General features: G+C 37.0%; 1 protein-coding gene across 1 annotated transcript; it reads left to right on the forward strand.

Moving 5' to 3' along the window:
- Positions 1-769: 769 nt before the first annotated feature.
- On the forward strand, positions 770-4180 carry LOC145679567 (uncharacterized). The gene has a single exon (XM_081750144.1). It carries the CDS (start codon positions 770-772, stop codon positions 4178-4180), a length of 3411 nt encoding a protein of 1136 aa, XP_081606270.1.
- Positions 4181-12172: the final 7992 nt, after the last annotated feature.

Below are 12172 nucleotides of genomic sequence, written 5' to 3' on the forward strand. Positions count from 1 at the left end.
CAGGTAAGAAGTGCTTATTTTGTGAAGAATCACATCGTGAACAGAACTGTTCCAAGGCCCGTGACATGTCACTGGACGAGAAAAAGAAAGTTCTTTTGCACAATAAATGTTGTTTTTTGTGTTTTCAGCCGTATCATCAAACAAAGTCTTGTAAAGTGAAGGTCAACTGTTTTAAGTGTAAACGAAATCATTTTTCTGTGATGTGCCCAGTGAGTGTGGAAAGAAAAGGTAAAAGTACCGGTGATTGTAAAGAATCGAAAACGTGTACGCTTACAAACCAAAATCTCTGTGATCAATATTTGTTACAAACTGTGAAAGTAAAACTGAATGTGAACGGACAAATGCGTGAAGTAAGAGCTTTAATAGATAATGGCTCTCAGCGCTCTTACATTCTGAAACGGGTCGCAAGAGAACTGAATCTTAAAACCCAAAGAGAAACCGTGAAACATATGTTGTTTGGCGGAGTTGAAACAAATAAGGAACAGCACAATTGTTATACGATCACTGTCTGCGACATGCAAGAAAAGTTTTCATGTGAGTTAGAAGTGTTGGAAAGATCTGTTATTTGTGTTCAAATACCAAGTTTGAAGCCAGGACCATGGGTTGCAGAAATGAAAAGAAACCAAATTTGGCTGTCAGATTTCGGAGATCATGACAGAGAAATAGAATTATTGATCGGTGCAGATGTAGCTGGTCAACTTATGACAAATAAAGTGCATAAGTTAAAATGTGGATTAGTTGCTGTCGAACTTTGTTAGGTTGGATTATGATGGGAAAGGTGCCGATAAACAAACAAGATAGCTGTCATGAAGTTTCAACATTAAATGTTATTTCACTACTGACACAGAATGCAAGGATATCAGATTTGTGGAAGTTAGACACACTAGGAATTTTGGACCCAACAGAAACGAAATCCAGAAAAGAATCGGATGAAGCGGCTTTGATTCATTTTAAAGAAACTGTACGAGTTAATGAGGAGGGACGGTACGAAGTCAGTCTTCCATGGAAAGTATGTCACCCAGAACTACCTGACAACCGAATACAAGCAGAAAAAAGATGTGTTTTGGTTACAGAAAAATTAATTGTAAATGGAAAGTATGAAGAATATGAGTCCGTGTTCAATGAATGGTTACGAGATGGAATAATCGAAGAAGTGCCACCAGATGAGGTTAGAGATTCAGGATATTATCTCCCGCATAGAGCTGTTTTCAAAGAAAGATCAACGACAAAAATTAGACCAGTTTTCGACGCTTCGTGTAAAGTACGAAATTCACCTTCGTTGAATGATTGTTTAGAGAAAGGTCCCAATCTTGTGGAGTTGATTACTGACATTTTGTTGAGATTTCGAGAGCATAAAATAGGGGTAATATCTGATATTAAAAAGGCATTTCTACAGATAGCTGTTAATAAAAGGGATTGTGATTTTTTGAGATTTTTGTGGTGGAGGAATTTTGCTGAAAGAAACTTAAAAGTGTACCGGCATCGTAGAGTAGTTTTTGGTGTCAATTGTAGTCCATTTATGTTAAGTGCTGTTATACAGTTTCACTTAGAACATGTTTCTTCAGAGTACAAGGGTACAGCTAAAAAGCTGAAAGAATCATTTTATGTTGACAATTGTGTTACATCAGTGCGTAATGAAGAAGAACTCACCTCATTTATTGAACAAGCTAAGAAGTTATTAGCTGAAGCACAATTTGATTTACGTGGATGGGAATATAATAGTGTAGATGATAACAGTGAAAATCATGACAGTACCAATGTTCTAGGCATGTATTCGAACAAACAAAAGGATGTTATTATGTGTGATCTGAATAATTTAAAAGGTGTTGAAGAACCTGTGACCAGAAGGAAAATGTTGGCGGTAGCTCATAGCATATTTGATCCATTAGGATTCCTGTCACCTGTGACTTTAGTACCTAAACTTTTGTTACAAGACAGTTTCCGCAAGAAAGCAGGATGGGACGAGGAAGTATCTCCTGAAGTAAAACGAAAGTTCGATCGATGGGTAAAAGGTTTATATCAGCTAAAACAAATAGGAATATCGAAATGTTTGTCGGTAGATGAATCAAGGAAGTCATGGTCTCTGCATATATTTTGTGATGCTTGTCAGTATGCATATGCTTGTGTCGTATACTTGAAGAGTGAACATAATGGTAAAGTCGTAGTTCAGTTGGTAGCCAGTAAGGCACGTGTTGCTCCTATGAAGGAAATAAGTATCCCTCGTCTTGAGTTATTAGCATGTTGCATTGGTGCACGTCTTGCGAATAATATTATTAGTAGTTTGAAATTAAATATTCCCGTAAATTATTGGACTGATTCTACAACTGCGTTATATTGGATTCAAAAGAACGAACCATGGAGTGTGTTCGTGTTCAATAGAGTCAAGGAAATTCGTTCGTTGAGTGACATAGCGTGTTGGAGACACGTACCTAGTAATTCTAATCCTGCGGACCTTCCCAGCAGAGGTTGTAATGCCGCAACTTTTGTGAAATCCCGTTGGTGGGAGGGACCGGATTGGTTGAAGTTAAGAAAACCTGATTGGCCTACAGAAGAAAGCGCTTGCGACGAAGTTGAAATAAATAAGGAAAGAAAGAAGACGATAGTCGCGATGACTGTACAGTGCAAAGATGTGTGGTATTTGAGACGTTCCTCCAAGTACCAAAATGTATTACGTATGATAGCTTGGATGCGCAGATTTATTATAAATTGTCGAACTGTACCAGTTAACAGAAATGTCGGAGAGTTGACTGTACAGGAGCTCAACGCTGCAGAAAGGCGGTTAATATACCTCATGCAAAAGGAGAGTTTTAATGACGACAGTGAGAAATTGAAGACGTTGATGACTTTCAAGGACGAAGAAAACTTGATCCGAGTGAAAACGAAGATTGTTAGAAGAGATGATAAAGAGAACTTCAGGAGTCCATTTGTACTTCCGTCAGATCATGAGTTAGTTCACAGAATGGTTATGGAGGAACATGTTAGGATGAACCATGCAGAAACCCAAATTTTATTATGTAAGTTAAGAGAAAATTACTGGATATTGCGCGGAAGAAAAACTGTACAAAATGTAATACGAAAATGGGTCACATGTAGGAAACAAGACGCTGGAAGAATGACTACAGTTACAAGTCCCTTGCCTGATGATAGAGTGCATGATGCCTTAGCATTTGAGATAACAGGAATTGATTTGGCAGGACCGCTTATATTGAATGATGGAAATAAAGTTTGGATAGTGATATTTACTTGTGCGGTGTATAGAGCTGTGCATTTAGAATTAGTGTCTTCCTTGTCTTCCTGTGAATTCATGTTGGCAATGAGAAAATTTATTGCACGACGAGGTAGACCAAAGGTAGTGTACAGTGACAATGGAACGAATTTTGTGGGCACTGATAATTTGTTTAAGTCTATTGATTGGAAAGAAATAGAACTGAGTTGCTCTGTATATAAAATTCAATGGAAATTTATTCCCCCAGGAGCTCCATGGTGGGAGAGAATTATACGTACCTTGAAAAATATGTTGCGAAGAACACTAGGAAGAGCTTCCTTGAATTTTGAGGAGTTGTCTACTGTTTTATGTGACTGCGAATCCATAATTAATTGTCGTCCTTTGACGTATATATCTGAGGACACTGAGGATTTTGTTGCTTTAACACCCGCTATGTTCATACAGGATGTTCAAGAAGTTGGAGTGCCTGACCTGGACCAAGTGGAAGACACATTATTGATCAAGAGATACAAGAGGTTGAGTGCTATTAGACAACAATTGCGAGACCGGTTCAGAAATGAGTACTTAAGTCTGTTGGTGCAAAAGCAATGGGATAAAGGACATGGTAGAGAAGTGCATCTGGGAGATGTTGTTTTGGTAGCAACGGAAGATAAGAAAAGAATTAACTGGCCACTAGGGAGAGTTATAAAATTGTGTCCTGGTGTAGATAGTCATGTTCGAGTGGTAAAGGTGAAAACATCGAGTGGAGTTTTAACTCAACCTATACAGAAATTATATCCTTTAGAGATAGTGTTTCCGACCGATCAAAGTAAACAGGTTTCGTCTAAGACTGTTGAGAAGATCGAAAACTCTGGAACAGGTGAAGAATCGATGGCAGAGCCAAGTGGTGATGAACGAAAAGTAGTCACTAGAAGTGGACGTGTTGTAAATGTTCCATTACGGTATTTGTTTTGATTGCTATTCGCAATCAAAAGGTGGGAGGATGTAGCGTTCTGAGAAGAACGAGTGTAAAACAGTAAAGAAGAAGAAGAAGAAAGACAATATAATATAGTGGAAGCGAGACTTTTTTGTTTCATGGAACTTCTGTTTTCTAGGAAAATAATGTTTGTCTTGCCTAGATATTACTGAAATGAGTTTTGGCTATATTAAGATGTATAACAGATATTGTACCAAGTAGTTGAATGTTGAGAATAAATGCATGATCTATCCAACGTGGGAACTATGGTTTTTTGTTATGAAGTTTCGAGATCAGACACAATTATTGTCTGCACGTGGATTGGAGTCTGGTGGAAAATATAGTTAGGTTGTTGGTAGCAACTATTAGAGTGTAATTGGTGAAATTACAGTAAAGTACTTAAGCTTCGCAATAATTAGATTTAATAATTATTATTATTTAAAAATGCAAGGCTTTATTTGCATAAACTAAAAGACAAAGGATATAAAAATGAAATAACTGTCTACTATTACGTGGGAAATCAATTCGTTAAGCTTGGACCTCTAAAGTGACAGCATTCGATATACCCAGATGAAATCGTACAACTTACAGAAAAAAAAAAGCAGTGCTTGTCCACCTATGTCCGAGTCAGGCTCTGTTGTCGAATTGTGAATTTCGAATTTGAATAAATTCAGGATGATTTCTGGGTGATGGCCTGGTCTCTCCCTTACCTTTTAATATAAAAAATGATTTTCATAATTCCGACCCTGAGGTTCTCTGTAATAGCTTTGTTTATCTCCTAATGCCTTTGAACGCTATGTGATTGCCTGAGCACCTCATTAGCTAACGACAAGTAACACTGTTTGTCAAAAATTTATTTTTCACCTAATTAAGTATTATCATATACAGTGGCATATTTAGAGGGGAGCTTCCGGGCTTAAGGCCCCTCTCGAAATTTTATTTTCTTTATTAAAGTAAATTAAATATCTTGCAGCATTTTCACATTTCCAAGACTAAAGTTAGCCAAGCCCCTCCCCCCGAAACAAAATCGTAAATACGCCACTGATCATATATATTTTTACTACCTAGAATTCCGTTACCTAATCAAGTATTATTTTTCTACAATTGCTATTTCTAAAAAAAAAAATACATAAATAATATTGATTATTTGAATAGCTTTAACAGGAGTAAACCTTCTTAATATATTTTATACAATATGATAAAAAGAAATTCTCAAACTCAACTCTTAAAATTTCATTACACTGGTTTGCCAAATGCTGGTTTCAATTTTGAATAACGATAGATGCATTTTCTTTCTGCTTTGACTCCTTTATTCTCTTAATCTGTTTCAATCCCCTTTCTCTCGTCTCCTCTTCTTTTATTGATACTTTTTTTTTAATACCCTGACATCGTAAATTGAGTTTGTCTATCTTGTGTTAGGGAGAGCCGGGTTCAATTCCCGTCGTGAACTCACATGATTCTTATTCCACGTTAATCAGTAGGTTCACATTTCATATAGTCTCTGTGCTGCTGAAACATACACCAAACTCAAATTCAGCTTTATCTTGTACAAGAATTCTCTGGCTCCAATCAACGCAGGTGTACTCGTAATTTTCTTAGTTACGAGACAAGATTCTTAGTTTGCATAAAGAACTGTTTTGTATCTACGATTACAAATATCATTAAGGGTAAAACAAAAGAGAAATTTAAATTGAAATGCTTAAAGAAGCGTAACTTCAAGGTAATTAAAGTTGGCGTCAATGCTCAAGTCCAAGTACTGCCATCAAATAAGATAAAAATTACATATAACCAAAGAATCATAATTTTAAGAAAGAGTCCTTATATATATATATATATATATATATATATATATATATATATATATATATATATATATATATATATAGGGTGTTTCAAAACAACACCAACAACTTTTGGGAGATGATTTTTGACACCAAGATAAGACAAAAAGTATAGACCAACCTGGGTGCACAAATGCTTCCTTTCAGAGTTATAGGCTGCCGAAAACATGAAAAAAATGAACTTCTTTAAAGGTGCATAGCTCCAAAACTATGGGTCTATCGTAGTCGTGTCAAGACTTACTAAGGAACTAATATGTGCTCTATAAAAAAATACATGTTTCAGAATTCTGCAGTACTTCCGCAACAGTTTTTATAGAGGTAGTTAGTGAGTACTTCTGATTATATGCCCGTAACTAAACTGCCTGTACAAAAATTGTTGCGTGAGTACCTTAGAATTCTGAAACATTAATTTTTGGATAGAGCACATAATTAGTTCCTAAGTAGTCTTGACCCGACTACGGTAGGTCCCATAGTTTTGAAGCTATGGACCTTTAAAGTTCATTTTTTCATGTTTTCGGCAGCCTATAACTCCGAAAGGAAGCATTTGTGCACCCAGGTTGGTCTATAATTTTCGTCTTATTTTGGTGTCAGGAATCACCTCCCAAACGTTGTCGGTGTTGTTTTGAAACACCCTATTTATCTATTTTATCTACCTATCTATCTCTATCTATCTATCTATCTATCTATATATGCGATGAGTAAAGAATATCGTTAGTACTAAAACGAAAGTAGAAAAGTGGAAGTGCATACGTATAAAAAAATTAAAGATGCAAAATTGTCAGTAGCTTCAAGTCCAAATCAATGCTCAGATTCAGCACATACTACCAAGCCAAAGTTCTACAGGAACCACAGATAAAATATAAATTGTCCCCGTTTCCTGCACAGATCACGTGATACCAAAGACTTCATTTGGAGCATTGTATACAATCGTCCATAGTGTATGGCCAGAGATGCAGTGGGTCAAGTGGGTCAAGTTTTTTGGGTGGGTCAGTGGGTCGTGGGTCAACAGCATGTGACCCACCACCCACCGTGACCCACTGCGACCCACCACCCACAGTGACCCACCACCCACCGTGACCCACTGCGACCCACCACCCACCGTGACCCACTGTGACCCACCACCCACCACTCACCGTGACCCACTGCGACCAACCACCCACTGCGACCCACCAACTCAGTATGATCTACCGACCCTCTCTGCTCACTGTATTGTAGACAGTATCTTCTGAGGACTGGTAAATTTGTCTCCGTTTTACTTTCAAGACCTTCACTTCCCTTTCTTTTCCACTTGTTTGTGTCTACTTACCTGAGGTGAGTATATCTAACCAAGTGAAAAAAGAACTTCACGCACTTTTGGATATTGATATTTTTAATAGTAATAATAGCAATAGGACTTACACTACTACTTGGCTTCCGAGACCTGTGAGTTTTTAGAGCTAACTACTGGAAAAAATACATTTTTGAATCACGGTAAAATATAAATTTTTATATAAAAAAATGAATGTAACTATGTGTGCCTGATCACGGTCAAATTGCAAAGTCAAATGAAATTACTTTTGGTACATAGTTAGGCCTTAATCCAAATTGGGATGTTATATTGCTTTTATTATAATGCATAATATTCTAAGGAGGTAGTGAGGAACCAAATTTTTGCGGAAAAAAAAAATGAGTATCTCGCAAGCCGTTAAAATTACGGAGCTGAAATTCAGTGTATTAACTCTTTATTGAAAATAAACAGAATGTGTCCTAGCATTTTTTAAATTCTCCTTTATTGGGGGCGGGGGGGCACTTTCTATATATGGAAAATTGGTAGTGAGTTGGTTTGTAAAAATGATCGAAAACGATCGATGTTATTTAAGAAAAAAATTAGAAACAAAAAATACAGGGCTTGGCTTCATATATCCATTGCTTTCTGCTATAATAATTGCTGAAGCTAATGTTTATTATATGGAGCGCTTACAGCACAGGGCAATCAACCCATAAAGTTGTAAGAAAAATAGGCATAAAATTTGTACTGTAAGCTTAATTACACGGAAATTTGAAGTTTGGATTGTACGCATAATTGTATGGAAAATTTTACACTTTTTCTCCCTTTACGTTGGTCTACTTACTTTGATTTGGAACTTTGAAATTTCATCATTTTTTCCACTGAAAAGTATTGATACTTCAACAAGGAAATAATTATACTATGATAATTTAATTGAAATTCATCGTAATTTGGCACATGGCAAACAGCAGTGTGGTAATTGAAGTTGAAGAAGGAGGGAAATTCCCATTCAACTCTGAACACTTTCCAGAAACCTCGTTCCCTTTTGCTTTCTAGACGGGGGAGGGAACTTGGTAATGGTATCAAACCTTCATGTGTAATTACGAAAATTAAATTTATAAACAAATAAGAAATCATCAATTTATCAGGCTTTAATTGATAATTTATTCACAAGATTCCTTATCAAAGGCGTGGTAGATGAAGTTTCTGTTCTACATGGGTCGACATTGCCAACTGACATGGTCGATATGGAAAAGATGTTGTATGGTGATAGAGAGATGATACTTATTGCTGAGTATTTTAAACCTGACCAAGAAAAATCGTTATCAGACTTAAGTCTAACAAGTAGATTGTCGATGAGAAATTGCAGAAATCGGGTAGACATATTATCAATTTCCACGACAGAGTGCGAACGGGGATTTCCCCTTATGAATTTACAGATGACTAATATTAGAAATACACTAAGTGCTCAAACATTGTCTAACTTGTTGCTCATCAATGTTAATGGCCCACCGCTAGACAAGCTCAAAGTAGACGAGCTAGTTATTTCTTGGCTGAAGGATGGACATCATTTCACTGCGGATGATTTACCGCCAAAAAGTTACCAACAGGAAAGAAATCCGATTCCAGATTTATTTTAGGGTGGAAAATTACGAGTTACGGAAAATGTATACTTGTATTACTATTGGCTTATTTGTGTTATTCAACTTTGTACCTAATTTTTAGTAAGTCTCTTCTTTGCTTTAGGTAAACTACTTTGAATAAATATTCATAATAATTGCAATTATGCATATCTGTAACTTAAATTTAACGTGGTGTTTTAGTGATTACACAAATTACAATTATGAGCATACTTTATGGAGATGCTCTCACAGATGGTACCCGAACACCTTTATACCCTATGAACAACTGATTTTTTAAGTCTTTTGTGAGAAAAATACTGTGAACTGAGAAACCATAACCTTTTCCATATTGTACAGGGGTATTTTCCTGCGAAAAGAAGTTTCTTGTGGAACGCGTTCAGAAATTAACACTTGAAAGAATACTCTCTTAGTACAAGTATATTTTAGGCACACACTAATTTCCCCCCACCTCGAACTGTTTCAATTTCCTCACTGACAAACACTTTGCCATTTTATATCGTAAAGGTCAGATCCACTGTTATTGTAATAGAGTGGTGCTTGAGCGATTGACTAGAAATTCAAACTCCGATTAGTGACAATTTCACAGTCTTGTTTTATTACATGTGTAAACACTTTAGTGAGTTCAGAAGAGGCCGTGGATCGTGTTCAGAGTTGATGACGATGGATTTTGGTGAGTCAGAGTAGATCAAAGTGGATGAGAGTGGTTGATGGTGGGTGGTGGGTCAGAGTGGGTCACCGTGGGTGGTGGGTCAGAGTGGGTCGTGGGTCAGAGTGGCTCACCGTGGGTGGTGGATAATGGTGGGTCACGGTGGGTGGTGGGTCAGAGTGGGTCATGGTGGGTGGTGGGTCAGTGGGTCGTTTGTCACGGTGGGTGGTGGGTCAGTGGGTCGTGGGTCAAGCTTTCTTTGACCCATGCCAACTCTGTGTATGGCCCAGTTACATAGTAGTTTCGTCAACAAAAGCGGCAGTTATTTTTAAATACTTGTAAAAGGTTAGAATTCTGTGAAACTTTTGAACTGAAGATACCATTGTTAATTTATCAGAAATTCGTTTTAGTTTTGTACATTTGTTCAAAAGAGCACATTTATAATAATTTTCTCCATACTGATCTAGAATCAATCTACATACCATCTTCTCGAAATCTTAAGTTCAAATTTATATTCTGTACATTATTATTTTTTTCTCTTTTTTTTTCTATATCAGTAATACATTTGAAGTAAGAATATCAAATGTATTCAACCCTAAAATTAATCTGTACCCTTTCTTCTGCCAGCAATTTGTATCTGTGTTGAAAATTGTTTTTGCTTAATAGTTTAGAGTACAGATCTATACTGTATGTTACTAATGTGGCCTTTGCAGTCCACATACGGCTAGGCTAGATGCAATATTGAAAGAGATTCAATATGTAACGTTTAGGATATGTTCGCAACCAACGTTCTAATCAGTATATTTATTTCAAACTTTATTTCCTCGTGTCTACACAGAAACTGCATTGGAAGGGGGAGGAGGGGATATCTACATGTATAGAGGTGACTTGATAAAGCAGTTTCACACAACTCTTGGTTCCCACAGACCGCAAACCACTCTGCGTCGTAAATGTAACATGCCACAAGCTAACCGCAAAAACCGCCCAATGAAAACGCCGAGGAGATAAAAGCAAATGAACTACCTGGCCATAAACAAAAGAAAAACGAAAAATATGGCCTTTTTTTTAGAAAAAAAATTACTGTAGAAGGCATGTATGTATACTGTTTTGCTACTTTCCGTAACCCTTTCCCCTTTAGTGTAAAAAGCTGTATTCTCTACTGAGAGTAACTCACTGAAACATTTGTACGGCATAGTTACGACTCTCTTTGGACTCTGCGAAATCTCTCATGGCTCCCATTGTGCACGCTAGGGATGGTAGTGCAACATATAAAATACTCTGACTTGTCAACCTGATGCAAGTGGATGCAATTGCAGCCACCATTACGCATTTGTATATAGCTAAATTCTTTTCATTCATTTTTTTTTTCTTTTCAGGTAATGCGTCTATGTTACTACTGTATATTGGGCAGGAGAAAGCACGGAAACAAAACCTTAATTGTCACCAGTAATAAAACTGATTTTGAGTGACGTTTTTTAAAGTAATAACTTATGAGTAACGGTAATAAAGCGGAAATACGCGTGTGGACATTGCGTACACACGAAGGGACATCGTAAAATATATTGAATGTTCTGTAAGCTTTGCAAAATATTACTTTATTTTATTTTTTATTTTTTTAATGGATGAGCGGAGAGTTACACAGTGTGGACGTTTTGGAATAGTTGAAAGAAACTGAATGTTATCCAGATCGAGATGGCTGTGATGGGCGAAGTTTCCCTTTCTTTTCTTAGTTTATCGTTCCACGATTATGCTCCAAGGTTAAGAGAGACCATGATGGTGACCCTGATGATCATATGGGAATGATGAAAGTGGGAGAAAACGGAAAAATTCCGAGAAAACAGATCTCCCAACTACTCACATAATGCTTGTCCACCACGGGCTTGGATCGAATCACATATATCACGCGCAAGAGATGAGAGAGCTCTACCATTGAGACACCACTTTTCGAAACTCACGTATTATATTAAAATATGCACAGGGAGTTGTAGTTGTTAATAAAGATTAACAATGTCAGGATTTTGATATTGAACATTGGTATCAAAACTTCAATGAGATATCGAAATATTGGTTTCCCTGTATAGCGTAATCACTAACGCTCACGCCTTCGGCACAAATGGTTCCGGGTTCGATACCCGGTGGGAACATTCGGTCGAAAAAGTGTAAAAAGCTTTTTCAGGCCAGCCACCCTGAATGAAGTTTTCCTGGGTTTTCGTCATTCAAACCAGGCAAATGCTGGGGTTGTACCTAACTTCAAGTCCCAGGCCGCTTCCTTCCTTCTCTTTCCCCGGATAGTGTGCTCGCCGAGAGACATCATCCGTCATACCTGACGGGATAAATGGCCATAGATACTGAAAAGCCCAGAATTCTAAGATATATATATCTATATATATATATCGAATATGGTCATCCCTCATTCTAGTGGATGAAAAGAGAGTAAGAGCGAGTGAATGTTTCCGGTTTCCGTAAGTTCCGACACTAAGTTTGTGATTTCTAGTATCCACAATTACATTATGAAAGAAACCACAGTTACATTACAAGAGAAAGAGAAATTATACAGTATTGACACTATGCAATTTCACAGTTTAAGATAAGAG

This window comes from Thermobia domestica, chromosome 2 (assembly GCF_964235325.1).
Source record: "Thermobia domestica chromosome 2, izTheDome1.hap1.1, whole genome shotgun sequence".
NCBI lineage: Eukaryota > Metazoa > Arthropoda > Insecta > Zygentoma > Lepismatidae > Thermobia > Thermobia domestica.

Coding starts and splice junctions, on each gene's coding strand:
- LOC145679567 (XM_081750144.1), top strand. CDS start 770: ATGGGAAAGGTGCCGATAAACAAACAAGATAGCTGTCATGAAGTTTCA.